The sequence below is a fragment of the Leptonychotes weddellii genome, chromosome 3, assembly GCF_054177405.1.
Source record: "Leptonychotes weddellii isolate Sample4059 chromosome 3, ASM5417740v2, whole genome shotgun sequence".
In the NCBI taxonomy this organism is placed as follows: domain Eukaryota; kingdom Metazoa; phylum Chordata; class Mammalia; order Carnivora; family Phocidae; genus Leptonychotes; species Leptonychotes weddellii.
This window is the reverse complement of record NC_138371.1, coordinates 115,287,756-115,307,322: the sequence shown is the minus strand read 5'-3', so window position 1 is coordinate 115,307,322 and position 19,567 is coordinate 115,287,756. Positions and strand designations below refer to the sequence as shown.

General features: G+C 39.6%; 1 protein-coding gene and 1 pseudogene across 1 annotated transcript in view; both read right to left on the bottom strand.

Annotated features, from left to right (window-relative positions):
- Positions 1-381: 381 nt before the first annotated feature.
- Positions 382-19,567, bottom strand: part of NBEA (neurobeachin) — a 609,173-nt gene continuing 589,987 nt past the window's right edge. Inside the window, exons 48-52 of the mRNA XM_081815498.1 lie at positions 18,908-19,078; positions 7,391-7,492; positions 5,189-5,385; positions 4,052-4,203; positions 382-2,242 (exon numbers count right to left, since the gene is read on the bottom strand). Coding sequence (XP_081671624.1) covers positions 2,152-2,242; positions 4,052-4,203; positions 5,189-5,385; positions 7,391-7,492; positions 18,908-19,078 — 713 coding nt within the window. The 3' untranslated portion in view covers positions 382-2,151. The remainder of the gene's footprint in view (positions 2,243-4,051; positions 4,204-5,188; positions 5,386-7,390; positions 7,493-18,907; positions 19,079-19,567) is intronic.
- LOC115940250 (U4 spliceosomal RNA) lies at positions 7,903-7,972 on the bottom strand (annotated as a pseudogene).

The window sequence follows — 19,567 nt, the reverse complement described above, 5'->3', positions numbered from 1 at the left end:
GCCTGGTCCAGGACAAATTCTAGAAAGCATGGTTCCAATAAGAACAGCGTTATTTGATAATATTAATGTAATGAGCAATTGTACTCTTCACCATCACCGGCATTTAGTTCCTTTTAAATAAAATAAAAATAATCCAGAAAGTGGATTATGTGGAAGAAACCCCAGGGCTGTTTCCCTCTGGTCACTGTTGCCCCAAATCCCTGCCAGATGGTCAAGCAGAGAAGCCCGTGTTTCAGCAAATTACGGAACCTCATTAGGACTCTATTTCATGTTTTGAGATGCTGTAGGCCTTTATATGAGGTGATGTTGATTTCTTAAACTTGTATGACAGCATAATGAATGCATGTCAGTGAAGTGTCCAATGAAATGTGAAACAATCAGTGAATTCTTTGCATATTTTATTTTTCTTTTTTTGATTTCCAACTCACACACATCTGGCATATTTTACATCTTTGCAATAAAACATGGTTACAATAGCTTAAGGAATTTATATATCCAAAATATTTCACCATGATCTCAAGATGAAATGAACTTGTCTTCCAGATGTTCGGTATCCTCCCACTTCTAAGCTACAAACTCAAGATATTGCTTACAGCCTGGTGATGAATAACTTAATCATTACGCTGATCCCCCAGAATTTCAGAATATCATAAATACAAACAACAATGAAGAAGGAATTCAGTGCTAAAACTTACTAATACAAGGTGGATGACAAATAAGTAATCACATCAATAAATAATGATATGTTTCTGGTGCAAAGTGCCAATACAAAGAACCCATTATCTTGTTGTATCTTTTTAAATAAATGACTGCAAGTGAGTATAAATTCTGAGAAAATTACATTCCTGGAACATGCCTCATAGCCCTACCGACACAATATGTACATCTATGACAATACAGCCACCAAATATACAAAGAAGAAACATGAATAAAGTGTATATACCCCTGGGTGTATAACTTGATCAGTACAAGGTATGGAAAATCATTTGATACCCATCATTTTATATCATAAAAGATGAAGTGCCTTAGGCTAAGAATGTGGCTTTAGGTGAGAACTGCACAAGAACCTAAAAGAATAGCCTCAGTTATTGTTATAATAAAGTCTGACTCGTTATTAAAGAAACTAAGCTATTCGAGAACCAAAGAGGAAAAGAAAAAACCCAAGGAACAAAACCAAAAATAGTTAGCATCAGATTCTCCTCCCCTAATGTACACACACTAAACCAGCAGGATGACTCTGGAAGAGATGCCCAGGAGCTGGGAAGTCATTACCATGGAACTAACGATCGTGACTCCTATTTATACAATAAAAACCAAGACCTCATCCCTAAGCCCCCTTTCTGCTGTGTCTTCAAATTATGAAGGGTAAGGCTGAATTTTCTTTGTATCAAGTAGCAAAAATGGCAAATAATGGCTTAGTATCCAAATGCTTTATGAGCAAATTTCACTGAGAAGGGATGAATTTAGATTAAAAAGTGCAAACCATATTTTGGTGAAAATGTCAAAAATTACTGATTGAGCCCAAATTCAACCCTTTCATACAAGCTGTGTCCTTGGACAGATCTTTCTGGTTCATAGTGTGAATGCACCTGTTCCATCAAGACATCAGGATTAAAGAACATGCAAGTTGTAACTCCACAATAAAATTAAGAAACGTTTTGTTCTTTATACAAGGTTTTACTTTTACAAAAGTATCCCTTTAAATAAGATGCATCTGATGTACAAAGTATCAAACGTGTTTTTTTTTTTTTTTCTCAGCTTGAAAAGAGGCTGGAAATGGGATGCAGGTTAGGTTCAAAGCTTAAACTTTGTAACAACTGGACACAAGGTTCCTCAGAATTGTCAAAAGTCTCTTGTGACGCGTCCTACTACCTTTTCTCAATAAACAACAATATATGAAATAATTACCAAAACATCTCCTAATTCATATAATTTACATGATATAAGCTTGCTTGGTAGCAGCTGGTGTTCAGTCGTGAAAAAACACACAAAGTAAAATGGCTGCTGACTACAATGTACAGCTATTGCTGGGTGTGATGGAATGTACAAACGGAGGTCGATGTAGACGAGTTTTTTCCACCAGAGATATTGCCTTTCCATGCAGCACTTGTGCTCTCAGCTCTGACTTGGCTTTTGGTTCTTCATTTGTCTTCAGTATCTGTTCTGATGCTCATAATGCCACCGATTAAAATCTATATTAAAAGCTACAATGCTACCGGAAGCCATGCCAGTGATCAGCGTCCTGGAAAAGCAGAGACGGCAGTTAAGAGTGATGCAAAATCATTGATGTGGTTGCTACTTTCTACTAGACGGTATCACGATCTCTGAGCTCCCCAGGGTCTTGGTTTTGTGGTCATCGACACAGGTTTTATTCCTGGTTCTCCTGGGAGAACTGGAATCAATCCTGCTCAGACCCGGACTGCCAGACCAAGGGTGGTTTAGCTTGGGATCAGACAGCTCATCTGAAAAATACTCTTCGAGTAGGGGCATCCTCAATGTGTGCATGCCACTGCTCCAACGTATCAGGGACATTATAAGACACAAAAATAATTGAAATCAGGGCTGCGATTCAAATAGAAATAGAAACTTGATCAACGTCTTTCTTCACTCCTCTTTGGAGACTCCTGACACGACTGTGACTGCAGACGCTCCCCATCTACCGTCCCTCCTGATGCCTACTGAATAGAGCCTCTCTTGCCCTCCTCACCCCTCCAGAAAAGTCAATCACTTCCTTCTCCTGCCATGCTGTCCCTGCTTCCCTCACATACAATTATTATGATTATTTGAGCTCCTAGGGGGTCAGTAATCTTAGGACTTAGTAGTGCTTAATCTATGATGGGGGCAAAGGTTCGAAGCATGAATACATGTGTGAGTAAGAATGTCAGGGAGACCATTTAAACTACTTAAAAACACAATTTCAAATACTTTATTTCAAATACTTTAGAAACCCTCATGTATATACACATAATTACACAATAAAGCGTTCCCATTTACTCATGAATATGGACTACAGTATTTTGGAATACCGCTTCTTAAAAGTTTTCTTTAAAGACAGGCTGGGCTGCAGATCAAATATATCCCTTCCCCAAACTAAATTAAATTCTGTTGCTTTTCTTGATGACTTCAGTAGCATCTTACTAGATTGTGAAGATGCTTTGTTAAGTTTGTGATATAGCCTTACTATTATAATATTTTGAAACCCATATCTTTATAAAGAATATACATATAGTTGAAAAAAGTTGGTTAATAAGCTTTTCTTATTTCTGTTGAATATACAGCAAAAAGAAGAAATTACATACCACATTAAGATTATAGAGTTTAAAATTTTTTAAATCTAGAAATTTTAGACTTCATATTCCAAGTATCCTTTTCACTTTACAGTAAACCCCAAGGTGAGTTTTAGGAAATAGTAAAATCCTCTTGCCAATCAAGGAACAATGGAAAATCATATTAATTAATTAACTGTCAATTCTTTCAAAAAATAAAAGATTGTAGTGTTTCAGGGAAATATATAAAATATAACAAAATAACATAAATGAGGAATATGTGAATAAGGAAGTGGGAGGTGGGGATTGTTTCAGTAACAGGTGAGTGTTTTGCATCTTTTCAAGCAGAGGCCAGCTCTGCTGGAAATTGCTAGCTACAGGTATGTCTCAAGCTGAAACACACCTGCGCTGAGAAACATGGATCCCTTCTCAGAATGGAAGCCAGGGGGTCCGGTCTGAGACGAGGTGAGGGTCTTAGAACAGAGACGTTGGTGGGAATAATTCTGTTTTGAGCAGTGTCTGGATGTGCCTGTTCTTCCTCAGACCCATTTCTTCCTTTCTTTTTTCCGCCCCCCACCCCCTCTTACTCTCTTCCTCTGTTTTCTTCTTCCCAGACTCCTTTCTTAGTGCACTTACTCCCCTCCTCTATTTACCCTTTTCTGTGCTACTCTTTCTTCCATCTGGGCGCTGGAATCTTATTCACAGCACATTTCACCCGTGGTAGAATGTAAAGAACTTTCAGTGACAGCGCTCACATGCTTACGTTTCCCCCCGACGGGGCTCACCTCTGGTCATGGGACAAGTCCATTGCTCTGATGCCAGCATCACATCCGGGGTAAATGTACAGCTGCTTGAAGTCACAGGCCTGCCAGACCTCCACCACACCATTGTCCCCTCCGGTCACCAGGTTCTGGCCATCGCTACTCAGGAGAATGGCCTTCGGAAAAGGCAGAAAAACAACAATTTGTCTCAGCTTTTCCCATCTGGTCAATGCTCATTTACTGAAAAGCACTCCACACAGTTCCCTCGTAATTATTATCTACTTTTAGCCATTGGTCCAAGTTGCCTGACGTCCAGTCCCCAGCATTTCCAATGTGGAATTCATCAGAGTTCTTACATAAACAAAGGGTCTTATTAAAACCAATAAGGTTACAAAATAACAGAAGTCCCAAAGGGAATATTATCAATCTAATTCAGGAAGAACTTGAGAATTAAGGAACATGATGTTTTGTTAAGTCCTGAATATTAACAATGTCAAGACTTTCAGAACAAATGGCGGAAGCATATTTTAAAACAACTTTTAATAATGATAAACCAACAATTACAATTCATTTATGAGTGAAGGGCAATCTGGTACACGTAATTTTGGTCTGGGGCTCTAAAGGTAAGATTCTTTGACAATAAACTCACTTATAATGTCAGGGGGTGCAGCACAGTTTATAAAGGAGCCAAACAAAAATCTCCTCAGGGGTCTGACCTCTAATCAAACAAAAGCTGTCATCTCTAAAATCTAATTCACTGAGTTAACTACTTGGGATTAAATGAATTGTGGGTTTGTTCAAAGCATCCATCTACATGCATTTACATGCTTTTAAAACCAGCACACATTTGGGGTGCCTGGGTGGCTCAGTTGGTTAAGCTTCTGCCTTCGGCTCAGATAGTGATTTCAGGGCGCCCCCCCTCCTCCCCCCCTCCTATCAAGTCCTGCCCTATTCAGCGGGGAGTCTGCTTCTCCCTCTCCTTCTGCCCTACCACCCTGTTTATGCTCTCTCTCTCAAATAAATAAATAATCTCTTAAAAAACAAACCAGCACACATTTATTTATCCAGATACCAGAAATTCTATCATGAATTGCTTAATGTAAAATAGTTGATCAATCTCGTGGCTTCAGTCCCTGTTTAGCACTAAACATGCAGATTTACCCTGGTTGAATCGTTGATCTCCATCTGAGCCAAAAGTTTCCCGTTAATGCTGAAATTGCTGAATCGCCCTCGTTCATAGTATATGATACAGTGGCCTTCACTAGAGACGGAAATCAAGCGTGGGAACAAGCAGTTTTCTGGTCCTTCAAGGGCTCGCAGCAAATCTCCAGTGATGGTGTGGACAAGGCAAGGGCCCTCTGCAGGAGGAGGAAATCCATGGCCAGAGTCATTCGTGACAAGTCACATATGAGCTCTCACTAACCTACAAACCCTACCTGGGTATATACACTCTGATTTGTTGCAAGAAGGCAGAAAAAAAAAGAGGTAAGCCTGGCAGGAGCCAAGCACTGATGGTATATTTAAACAGATCATATACGCAACTGATGAATCATTGAATACTGCATCTGAAACTAATGATGTACTATATGTTGGCTAATTGACTTTAAATAAAAAAATATATATATGAAAAAAAAAAAAAACCACACAGATCAAATACAGGGAGCTGTTAACACACACAGAACTTCCCAACTTTTTATCTAGGGAAATACTTGGTCTTTTCCCTCACGAGATATTATTCATAAAAAAAGATACACTTCATAGATAACGTGACAAGAGAAGATTGTATGTCTCGAAGTTTTCTTTTTTAAAGTTTGTGTTTTTGGAAGTTTTCTTTTTTAGTTTGTGTTTCTCAAAAGTTTAGGAGAATTATCAAAGCAACTGCTAATTTTCTTGAGTATCATCAAAACTTTAACATTATACCACATAAATACATTACTATGAAATGTAAAAGGCAAAATTAAGATACTTAATTAAGTAATTCATACTACAGAAAGATGTTTCATCTGTAAATATGAACAATGAGGCAAGAGTATAAAAAAGTAAGCTGGGGAGTGACTTACTTTGCTCTGATTTCTGCCCCTCCCCCGTAGAAATTGGGTTGATAAGATAAAAATTTTACTAGGCAAGTTGATAGAAATAACTGGTTCATATAGTTTTGTATTACCCACCCCCCAACAAAACAACCTCACAAAGACAGTTAATTAATTACATTTCTATTTTCCAATTGACTCCAGTAGATACGTAGTTTACAAAACAAGTGGCATTATAAGGCTACACCTAAATTTTTTCCTGATTACTAAAGTGATAGAAAATACAGAAAATTCGGGAGAAAAAGAAAATAGCAATCACCTCTAATATCACCCATCGCCTTTAGAAAATACCGTTTTTTTCCTATACCTACTATGTGTCTTTGTTTTCTTTTCCTTTTCACTTTACAGAACAGAATAATATTACACATATTGTTGCTCTTTTTTTTTTTAAGTAAAAAGACATTTATTGAAAATATCCTATGTGTCCACAGAGTCATTTTACTCTTAGATACGAAAGTGAAAAAACATAGTCCCTAACCTTCAGACATTATATCCGTTCTCCATAAAGCAGCCAGGATAAGCTCCTGAAAACCAAATCTGATCATCGCATCACTTTGCTTAAAAAAACTTCAGTGGGTTCCCACTATGCTTCGAACAAAATACACAGGGCAAACCCCTATGCCCCCGGCCCTCCCGCCTGTCAGCCCTCTTGCTCCCTAAGTCTGCGCCACAGTATCTACTCAGCCCCTCTGGTATTCTTGCAGTTTCTCCTCGGCATCAGGCTCCTTCTTGCCCCAGAGCCTCACCACGGAGAATTGGGCTTCTGATCCGGAATTAGAATCCAAGTTTCCTGACTTTTTCTGAAACAACACTTCATCCACAAAAAGTCAAACCCTCAACAAGTGATCATGTTTCCTTTCCCACCAACCTCTACACAGCCCCGGGCCTTATGAAGGAAGGGGCTCTGGAGGGAGGTGGGTCCAAGGCTATGTCTGAGAAGCAACCTGACGCCCCCAAGACTCCCACTGCTTCACGGATACCTCCCCCAACTTTTATATGTTATTTTTAATGGCTGCATCCTAGGGATGTGCTGCAGTTTAATTTACCAGTGTTCCGGCTAGAATGCTGGTGACCACAAAATACTACATAACATTTTATGTATATTCCATATTAGTACTAGTAAATATTAATAATAAAACAAAACAGTTGCAAAGAACCCAGGGATTCCATTGTCTGTAGAGAGGCTCCTAAAGGAAATAAATCATAAATCATGGTTAACTTGAGAAAAGAGTACAGGTTTTTAAGACCTAAAATGAAGGAAATGCCTTCTGACCTTTAGCACCACTGATAACAAGTCCAAGTTCTGCACAGACAGAAACACAGACAACTTCATGGTCATGGCCTGTGAGGACAGCTCTGGGTGCTGGATAGTCACCTGCAAGGAAAAAAGGAGCAGTGAGTTAGTACAGACCGATGCCAGAAATGAAGAGCTACACCATTAAATCGAACATTTAAAAGTCATTCATGTTTATTAAGGGCATTTACTAGCTGTGTGACCATGAGCCAGTGGCTTAACCTCTCTGCTGTTCCCTCAACCTGTAAACTACTGCTACAGTAAACCTACAGCGTGGGTCCTTCAGATGACTTGAATAAGTTGACAGATGAGACGTGCCTACAACGTTGCCACAGTGGTGATGGCTCTCCTGCCTTTCCTATTGTTATGAAACAGACACCAAGCCTGCCAAAGCACATAGATGCATTTTCTCACTTACTTACGGCAATATTCACATGAGGCAGGGACTGTGATTATCCCTATTATAGCCTAGAAACCCAAGGCTTTGCAAGGTTATTCGATTAGCAATAATCGCGCCTCGGATAAACCTCATTGGCTACGATACTGCCACTGTGCAAAGCTTTGCAAGGTTATTCAACCTGCACAAGTTCATACAGCTACCAAGTGCTGGAATTGAACCCAGAGCTATCTAATTTTGAAACCCATGCTCTTACCCATGTAAAAATGTTCCCTAAAATCTCCAACAAAACAGGCTGAGGTGCTTTGATTTTGAGGGGAGAGGAAAGTAGTGAAGGAAAGAAGAGATGATCATCTTGAGTTTCCCCTTGACTTAACATTAAATCGAATTTAGCTAAAAAGTCCAGCTGCATTATGTGACATAAGCATTTTCACTGCTAAGTGCTTTTGCAATCATTAAGGGGATGACTTTTAAGTGACAGGCATTCTTCTAAGCAGGCTAGGTAAAGAGTGTGGAGAGGTGTAAAGCATAACCTGGAACTCTTGAGAACTCATCAAACAACCGTGGCCTTCCCCAGGCTTGACACTGGAGATGCTCGACAATGCCAAGTGTGAGGAAGAACAGCTTATGTGCACCGAGTACAGCAGGGATCAAAAGCCCTCCATCTAAAGACAGCATCAGAATGTCTGCTGAGCAACCTGCACAAAGACAGCGTGAGAAGGATCAGCAAAGTTGAGAGGGCATCATGCCTAACATTGTCTTACGGGGCAAACTGTTGGGAGAAGCCCGTCTGGGACAGAAATGAGGGGTCTCTACAGTCTTGGGTGCAGACTTGTGAAGGAAAAGGAAACAATAGCAAGTCACAGAGGCACTGGGGAAGGTGAATGGGCTATGGTGCCAACCTGGGTAGGGTTCTCAGTGGTTCCATTGGTGGGTGGGAAAAGAGAGCCAGTGTTGGCCATCCTGGGCCTATGTGAGGATCTTTCAAAGACTCACTGAAGTGAAATTCTACTGAAAGTGGGGTGATCAGAAAGGAGGATGTGAAACACTTAGTAACCGTACAGTTTGGACCTGAACCACCCAATCAGATTCAACAAATATTTATCGATGCCTTGTAATACCCCACTATTTCCATTTTTCATTAACATCACGCTTATTAATGTCTTATGCCTATTACTTTGTTTTTATTTTATTTATTTTTTTAAAAGATTTTATTTATTTATTTGACAGAGAGAGAGAGCAGGAGAGCACAAGCAGGGGGGAGGCCCAAAGGGAGAGGGAGAAGCAGGCCTCCCGCTGAGCAGGGAGCCCGACGCAGGGCTGGATCCCAGGACCCTGGGATCATGACCTGAGCCGAAGGCAACCGTTTAACCGACTGAGCCACCCAGGCGCCCCCGTTTTTATTTTTAAACAGTTCTAGCTGACTCCTATTGTATGACTTTGGTTTATCTGGATGTGTGGTTTAGTTGACTCTACAGTATCACCTTAGCAAACAGTAAGTGGTATACATAAATACGCCTCTGTGCATACATACAAATATATTATTTCATCTTAAGTTATCAGGTTTATTGACCATTACTTTTTCTCCTTGAAAAGGCATGTTGGAACTTGGTCTTGTAACTGCAACTCTTCCAGAATTCTTGGTATTTCTCAAACTAGGGTCTGTGTACCCTGGGCTCTGTGGATGTTTTCTTGGGAGTGGAAAAGTTGCATGAAAAATTTTAAATTTCAGATTTATACTTTGATGATACTCTCAACATATTTGTTAACCAGTTATAAAGATGAGATCTCTCTTTGCTGTCAAAAATTTATGCCGTGGCAATTTAAAATTGACATATGCTTTAAAAATTAAGACGAACTAATTAATTCAGTGTTTCTCAAACTTGTTCATGGGGTCCAAGAACACAGTCCTCAGAGTCAGAGGGTTTTTTGTGGGGGTGGAGGGGTTAGGGTTAATGACAATTTTCTTCTCTTTAAAAGGGATCAGTGTAACAGTGAAGTTTGAGGAACATTTTTGTAGATTAATTTTTTTCTCCAAGGTCACAAATTCTTTTCATGTTGGTAGCTTCCATAAAGCTACCTGATTTTCCTTTGTTTTTAGAAATAAATAATTAAAAATTAGCTACATATTAAATATTTATAACACATGTATAAAATTAAGAGAAAAAAATAAATTCACTTGTGCTTACCTCCTAGGTTAAGAAATATAGAACATTACCAATAACTTTGGTGCTTTCTTATATCTTATACTTAAAGCCTTTTTATTTATTTATATTTTTTTGAGAGAGAGAGAGCACGCATGTGTGAGCCGGGGCTGGGAGCGGCAGAGGGAGAGGAGAGCGTGAATCTCAAGCAGGCTCCATACCCCTCGCGGAGCGGACAGGGGCTCCATCTCATGACCATGAGATCATGACCTGAGCCGAAACCAAGATTAAGACGCGTAACCGAATGAGCCATCCAAGGGCCCCAGACGTGCCTTTTAAAAAAAAAGTTCTGTATTTTTCTCTTTTGTTCATTCTGCTTCACCTGGTTGTTGAGTTTGTGATCTTTTTTAATAGTGCTTGAGTTCCTTCCGTGCTGGCGTGTTCTTCCCTGTCAATCCTGTTCTGGATGGAGTACCCCCCACTCCCAATTCTTGTCTCTCAGAGAACCGCCCTGTGCTTCGGGCTTGACACGGCTCTGAGCGTTGCCTCCTGGGCTGCGATGCCTGGGCCTCACTGTGGAGGGGGCCGGGGTGGGGGGTTGCGAAGTGAATGTTCAAGGGCTGGCAATTGTGCCTGCCTCCTGGATAGCCCCTCCCTTGGCACCGATGTGACCTGCAGCACTGAACAGCTGCGCGGGCGCTCCAATCCTATGCCCCACAGTGGCCGGACGGAAGGCAACAATAGGTCTGGGAAAATTCTGGGGGAGAAGAGCATAACTAAGATGCCTCATCCTGCACGGCACACAGTGCGCTTCCCTCTGGTTTGCCAATACTTCCTCCTTTACACCCACCCATCTTCTGTCTCCAGGAATTGCTCAGTTTTATGTGGGCTTTCCCAGATCCATCAATTTCCATTTTGCTTTTGAGGCATCTCTCTGATGGAGTATGGAAGAAGGGGGATGGCGGCCCAAGTGAGTGTGTCATCTTCTTCTAAGTTTATGTATACTGCTATAATGTGTTTGAATATTGGCAAAGTATCCATTTATATTTGTCAGCAGTCCCGGATTTGTCCGAGACATATTTATAAAATGATGCTTCCAAGATGCCTTGCGTTCCCTGGTAAAATGAGAATTAAGATTTTCTGCATAAATATTATCCCTAATTTTTCTAAGATTATTTTATGTCAGAGAGACTGGTGAATTGAAAAATCCTGAAATTATATGCTTAATAAAATTTACATAAAGAGTTTTCTAAACTTTTCCCTTATAGGCCACAGAAAAAAGTAGAAAGCAATCTAGTTCTCTTGCAGGGAACTGAAAAACATGTATAAAACTATTCCTCATGTATGTAATCTATTTTCTATTAAGAAGTAAGGTTTTCAAAGGCTTGCCTCTGATTTAGAAAGCTAAAAAAATTTTTTTCATTACAATCTCCCCAGATCATTTGAACATATTATGGAACTTAACTATTAGGGGATATTGTTTAGGGCCCCTAACAGCACTGTTTTCCCTCTTTAAACTAGAGAAAAGTCAATAAAATGTTATCCGGGGGTTTCTGAGTTGGGAAACTTGCAGCAGGGGGAAAGCATATTTCCCTGCCAGGGACATTTCATTGCCAGGGACAGATGTCACACACCCCAACAATCATTCAAAATCTTGGGAATATTCTGTCACTGTCACATCACAATTGATGGATGTAGCTGGGGGTTAAAGGGCCTGTGCACAGGGAGGTGCAGGTGAGGACCGCCCCCCCACCAGGACCACAGCGTCATCGCCCTCAACCCCCCTCATCTCCTCAACAGAAGAGCTCTCCGTGTGATGGAATCCCCATGGATGATAAAGAACAAACATGCCCGATTTTGAGATTGCTTATAGGCAAGCATTTGGAAACTCCAAATATAAAAGGCTTATTATAAACAGATTCCATCTCATTTTTAAGCAAAAGCCATTTCAATATTTTCAGAATGGGTGATGAAAACAGTACAAAGATATTAGATGCTGTTATTCACATGGCACTGACGAGGAACTTTTTCAGTGAGATGGGTCTCTGCTTTTAGAGAAATGATCAAAGTAAAGATACTCATGGTTCTTATTATTTTAAACCTTATTTGTGGGACGACTACGCAGGGAGAAGCTTTGGTCCTTCTGAATTAAGAGCTAAACAAAAACAGCAGAGTTTCTACAATCTATGGCCCTCGGCGCAGTTCTGCTGGAGTCAGAGGATGAACGTCTCGATGATCTATGACGTTCAGATTTTATCTACAACCTTTGTTAGCTCACTGCAGAATCCCTGTGGAAGGTATTTTCATTCATGTTTATACCTACATAAAAACCGGATGGCTTGAAATCCCAGAATAAGTATTTTATTCACTACTCTGATTTTCAAGATTTATTTAAAAAAAAAAATGCTAGTTAATTGTTAGGGCAGCTCAGAAGAACTGTGTCCGTGAAGAGTCCCTTATGGGGACTCTGTGTCCTCAGCCACCTGCAGAGGTCTGGCCCAAGCACCCACAGTGCCTGGGCCCACATTTTCCACAGGTCACAGGTGACCCACATAAAAACATCCCCGGGCTTGGAAAGTGCCCTCTGATGCGGTTTCCTTTTTATTACATACTCACAGAGTACTCACTGGAAAACAGAAGATAGCTATTCATTAACTCTACACTTTTTTCTCTTGCAGAGATGACACTGACCACCTCTGAGCGCTGAAATGGCAGGACAAATCTCCTCCCTTGAAGTCCTGAACCTGGATGTAGGTCAAGGACATTACTGTCCTGCCACTACCTTCCCCAAACAGTCAACAGTATAATCCAAGGAAGTAGAACTTTGTATAACGCCCAGAGACACCCCCAACCCTCCCGGTGCGGATCTGAAGTTCTCTGATCACGGAAATGTATTAGTCAACTCCTACATTTTTTTTTTTAAAGATTTTATTTATTTATTTGACAGAGAGAGACACAGCGAGAGAGGGAACACAAGCAGGGGGAGTGGGAGAGGGAGAAGCAGGCTTCCCGCCGAGCAGGGAGCCCGATGCGGAGCTCGATCCCAGGACGCTGGGATCATGACCTGAGCCGAAGGCAGGCGCTTAACGACTGAGCCACCCAGGCACCCCACTCCTACATTTTTTTTATATTGCTTTTGACCCCAGCCAAAGAGCCTTGCAGCCTCAGTTCCATAAAGGGACAGGAAAGGCACTGACCAAGTGGTATTCAGCCCCCTTCTTAGTCAGGAACCTTATAAAGTCTCCCCATGTTAGGCTGAGGGGATTCAAGGCTGAGAAAAGGATGTTACATTTCAGACGTCATTTTTGAAAGTCCGAGGAGTTAGGACTTGTTCACAGATAACTATGCTTCCTCTGATACATTTCATACATTCATAAGCCCTAGATAAGATCCCTTGGTCTGAGAAGTGAGGCAAACATACATATATGTTAAAAATATCTCTGGACTGTCCTTTGTCCAGGCTTTCATCTGGTACGATACCACTGATCAGTGGTGGTCACGGCGCTGGGCACCAGGATAGCCATAGTAAGAGAAGGCTGGATGCAAACAAAGAGAGGCCTAGGATTTGGCAGATGTTTAGTGACAGGCTGTGGCTGGCAGGAGGCTCGGTGTCCAGAGCTGAAGCTCACACAATGGGAGCCCAGGGAAGGGATGTGCGCACAGCTGGAGTCTCCTTTTCAATGGGCTTCTTGTTTCATACTTTGCATAATGCTCATACATGAGCTATAAGACTTATTTTTAAAAAGTGAGATTGAAAAGGCATAATCATGTCTTATGCATGTCACTCGATGAATATCTGTAGATGGGATCTGAAAAGATGAACAGTAAATTCTCTTCCAAAATTTCCTACTGCTATGATTTAAAAAATGTCCTATGTATGTATCGACAGACTCTCTACCAAGTACCTTATATCTGGTATAAACATTACAACCATACACTCTAAAAGCAAATTGGATTTTGAGCTGAGGTCCCAGTGTATTTTAAGTGTCTGCTGAAGAGACAACAATGTTGACTTGCCCCTCTTGTGACTATCCTGTTGGAAGCTACAGCACGTAATGAGAAATGTCAAGTCCCAAGATCAATGAAATTTTGGGCTCCAGGGATTCAACAGGAATAGCATTGATCCTTTTAAAGAACACCAGTCAGAGATGGGTTGTGATATATTGCGAAGAGGGGCTCAGGAGGATAAACGGCCAAGTCCAAGATACCTACCTGACAAAAAAATTCAATCAGCTTTTAGCACAAATTGCCTGCTCTGCTCTCCTTTCTTTCATGCAGTAGGCTGATTCCAATTAGAGTGCGCAAATTAATTTTTATCACTTCCAAATTAGTTTCAGAATTTGTGCAAAAGAGTGTTTCAGATGAAAGCATCTGTCCCTCACATCTCTGCGATTCTGTTATCTAGTCAGGGGCCTATTTAAATCTCCAAGAAAATTTTCTATGTTCAAAGTCCCAAGTTTGAAAGAGTAACACTGGATATTAGTATTAGAAAATATATTCATAAAACAGCTGTAATTCAACTGCAACCTGTGCTTGGTAGCACCTGCTTATTTCTTTTATGGTCTGAAACTCTTGATCATAATCTGCTTATAGATGTTCATCGTCTTTGTGGCGAATCCAATAAAAGTATAAAAATAACTAGGAAAAGACTATTTCTGAGATGTCTGAATTATTCACAATAATATATTTGACTCAATGAAACCATAAACTCTTTCTGCACCTACCTAAAAAAATCTACAAGCATTAGTTGTATTTTCTCTGCGGTACTAATAGAGCTCTCCATTAAAAAAGAATAATGACAATGCAGAAGGGACATAAATATATTAGCCACTTGAATTAATCTTGAGAAAGTGATCAAGTGAATCCTATCATTTTATGTTGCACTGAATAAATAAGATTCAGCCTCTGACATACAAAGCAATTCAATGTCCACACCAAGACCAAACCCCTGAATTCTAATGGCTACTGGCATGTTATGTTCCACACTAGGACTTCCCCCTTCAAGTCTAGGTTAATATATACAACCCTCAAAACCTAAGGGCATTGTGTCGCACACTTTAATATGAATTTAGACATAACCAGCTTTTTGGTCTTGAGTAGCAACGCATTATAAGATAGAAAACACACAGCCTGATTCTCTGACCTGTGAATTGGTAGCTAGAATAGATTAAACTGGGACAGAAAAAAAAAAATCTTTTTCTTTCATGTTGTGAGTTTTCTGATGGCAAGGACTATGTCTGTGTCAACACCCATGGCTGATCCCTGATGTGACAGGCAATTCAGTGTGGGCTGTGACTGCCTTTACAAAAAAAAAGCGCATTTACCAGTATATGTGGTCTCTCTAGTCATGCATACCTGTGCTACCAGGTTGGCTATTTTAACAGACTCTGAGCCATAAATCACTCTATCAAGTACTAGAGATGACTAATTATTAATTTTTTACTACTATAATTATCCATATGGTAAAAAGCTGACACCAATTTTTAACGTAATTATTATTTTGTATCCAAGATGTAAGACTAAACATTTTGTAGTATGATACCAAATATTATCTGATAGCAATTTATGATTCATTAATAAATACTCAATGTGTTCAGTACATTCAAGCAGAAAAAGCAGTTTGGTGATTAGTATAATATGGGGTTTTGGAAACTCCAGAAGGCCAGAGACTTTGACTATCCAGCTTTCCCAGAGGCTAAGATAGGACCAGCACCCAGTAGGCCTTCAATACGTGCTTGTTGCTTGCCTAACACTTTAGGTGATCATCCTGTTTATTCTAGAAGAGCATTTTTCCCCCCTTATATTAAGGATGATGGATGAAATAAAGCCATATGACATACGTCCATATTAAATGTTCAAGAAGTCTTGGCAGGGTGGGTTTTATAAAGTCATTTAGGGTCATAATGATGACAATAGTTTTGACCAAAAATAAATTCTTATTAATGGAGGCAACAGTAAAAGATATGTATAATAACATTCTTAATTTCTTAAGGATAATCTTGTCTTTGTTGAAAGCCTAAATAAAATGCTGCAATTAACAAATACAATATTCACAATTTTGTTCTTAAGGGTCAATATAAACATTTTTATTTATATAGCTCCTGTTGTAGGGAACTTTAACCAGTCTAAGTATTACTACATTTAATTTTTCTTGATAACTGATGGACTAAAGCCACTTTCGTTAACCATCTTTTCATTTAAAAGATCAGAAAATCACATTAAAATTAAGTAGCTAACACAGACAATTACTATGACTTAACATGTAAAAAAATTCTTTACCTCATAGCAGTATGATATATAAAATATCTTATCTCAGCTACCAGGTGGTAGCTTTTAAGAAATGAATCCTCTTTTGGGAACTACCATTTTCATCATTTCTGAGCTCCAGTTTGAAGATGTTAGTTAATGAGATTTCAAGCACTCTTCTGTTTCTTAAAAAAAAATTTGTTATCTAAAATCTTTTAATTTTTATCAATATAGATGGAAGATACTACACAGACCTGCTGCTTAATTTGACTTTTCTAATGAATACTACACTACTATGAAAATGAAGATTTGTAAATATGCAAAAATAAATTTAGATAAAATATATGTGATAATGTGCCATGCTTGAGAATGAGAAAGCCATCCATGGTAGATCAAGTGTCTTATACACATGTACACACACACACACACACACACACACGAATTCTGCTAAAAATGAAGTTTCTGGTTTTTTTAATGGTATGGTTTTAGAAAAGAATAAATAAGGAGATTAACTTTTTAGTAGTTAGAGTATGATATCTGTTATAATGTAGAATTGGTAGCTAATTGTTTGAGCAACACCGAATATTTTTTTCCTCAAACCAGTTTGTTTGTTCACAACTTGGTTCACAACTTAGAGCAGAGGCTGATATGCATAATGCACTACTTTCTCTCACTCAGTGTCTATGCTAAGAGACGTTACTCCATGATATACTTCTAGTTTCTTTATCTGTTGGTCTTCAGCTCCAGCAGCAAGAATGAAACCTCACATAATATTTGGTTGCATCTGGTTCATCCCCCACTACCTTCATTCATATATATTTCATTTTATATATATTTCATTTTCTTCTCTACTATGATAGGGCCTTCGCTCCTATCAATCAAAAGCCATTTCCTCTTTTTGCAATATTCTTGTCAAAATGCTTAAGAGCAGGGGTGGGTGGGACTTGAAGGGTGGACAGACGTACAACTGGGCTTCGATCCTCAGCTTTCTCATAGGCTGGAATGAACAGACCAGGGGTGGCAGCCTCCCGCTATGCAGCTGAAACACAGCATCTCATCCATTTGGCAACTACTCTTTTTTTTTTTTAAGATTTTTTTTTTTAATTTTATTTGTTTATTTGAGAGAGACAATGAGATAGAGAGAGCATGAGAGGGGATAGGGTCAGAGGGAGAAGCAGACTCCCCGCCGAGCAGGGAGCCCGATGCGGGACTCGATCCCAGGACTCCAGGATCATGACCTGAGCCGAAGGCAGTCGCTTAACCAACTGAGCCACCCAGGTGCCCCATTTTGGCAACTACTCTTACAACATTTCAGTGGCAGATACCCAGCATTCCTGGAAAACTCTTATCTCTGTCTTGTCATAAAGAAGACCCAGACTCATGGTTCAGTTTGTTTGGAGGTACCGTGTAAGCTGTGACCAGCGTATGAATTACAAGTAGAATTGCCCTGGTTTAGGTACTTGTCATTATCAACACTGTACAGACACCATTATTTTATAGGAAATATTTGCATTGAAACTACTGAAAGCTTGGTAATTAAAAACAGTGATTATTGCTAGGCAATCTCTTATCTAGTTCTTCATTTAACAATATATATTTTTTAAAGATTTTATTTATGTATTTGACAGACAGAGAGAGACACAGCGAGAGAGGGAACACAAGCAGGGGGAGTGGGAGAGGGAGAAGCAGGGTCCCCGCAGAGCAGGGAGCCCGATGCGGGGCTTGATCTCAGGACCCTGGCTGGGACCATGACCTGAGCTGAAGGCAGACACCTAACGACTGAGCCACCCAGGTGCCCTTCATTTAACAATATTGAAAACCCTATTATGTGTATCACTATCCCAGGAACCAGAGATTTAAAATGGAAAGGGAGAGACTCGTGATCCATTTTAGTGTTTCCTCAGAACAACAATTCCAAAGAATAATAACTGTTCTGCCATGAGCAAAAGAGGCCATGGAAAAACACGTTTGAGAAATTGTGGGTTAAACAAATTTCAACAGATTTGTTTGTGTAAGTAAGACTTTCAGAACTTACTTACCTAGTAAGAGTAAATGCACTGTTTTCTAAAATTATTTTACCCTGGAGTCCCCCCACTTTTTCCCTACAGGATATCTTAGGGAGTACTGTTGAATAAAAATACTTAGGAATCATCACAAGCAAAGAACTGTCTTACTCAGTTTTTGCTGTCCGGGTGCCTAGTCTGAAGGGAGTACCCAATCATTGTTAAACGAATAAACGGAGAAATTTACTAGACTGTGTGGTAGGAAGTAATAAGTGTCCTCACTGAGGCACAAATAAAACCTTATAGAATTTCAGACGAGGGAGAGAATATATTCAGTTGAGAGAAATTATACAAAGTTTAATGGATGAGGAGATACTGAAGGAAATTTCTGAAGGATGGAGACATTTGGAGGTTGGGAAGACTGCCAACTACAGGGTCAATCTGGAAATTTCCCCAAGTTGAAGGTTACAGTACTCTTTTTATACTCTGACCATAACAACATTCTAGCAAAGATTTTTGCCACCTAAAGCTTTCATATTTTAAAAACTAATGATGTATTGTATGGTGACTAACATAACAAAATAAAGTAAAATAAAATTAAAAAAGATCCTTATAACCCTAGGAAAAGCTGTTAGAAAAATAAAAAAAGCAAAATATATTTAAAGAAACTTGTAGTCTGATGGGACACTTCTACACAAATACTCACTGCTGTTAGGGTTGTCTCCTATGATATGGTGTCGCCCACTCCAGTACCAGAGAAGCAGGGTAGCATCTCGAGACCCAGACACAATGTAGCAGTCCCCGCCTATGTATGACTCAGACCTGGCCAGGCACGTGACCACATCCCAGTGGCCAAACACGATCTGAGTTAATTTCCCTGAAACACACAAAAAACGGTAGGTTTAATTCATTTATTTTTCTTTAAATGGTAATAAGCTTAACTTTATTTTACTAGATTTGTGAAAAGTGAATCTGTAAATGTGAAAATTTATAAGCTAATTCAAATCCAGCTACAGATGCTTTCTTGAATTTCTTCTGAAAAATGATACAAGAATGTTCCTTGGGATTTTTAAGGACATGACTTCGAAAACAACACAATCATGATTTTCATTCTCCAGGAGTTGGGCCAGACTAAGGGGAGGTTTAAAGTCTTTTACTGGACTTGATTTGGGGAAGGGACAGTAGTCCCGTTTGTGCTATGAAATCAGGACTCATGCTAATGTTTGGAATGGAAAGAGTTATAATGAGTTACTTACAACGTGAACATTTAATTTGAATCTTGACACTCAAGATGAAAACGCGTACATTATTAAGCATGATTTTATTTTAAGCTCTGGGTCTAACAAAGGCATTTTGAAGAGAAAAA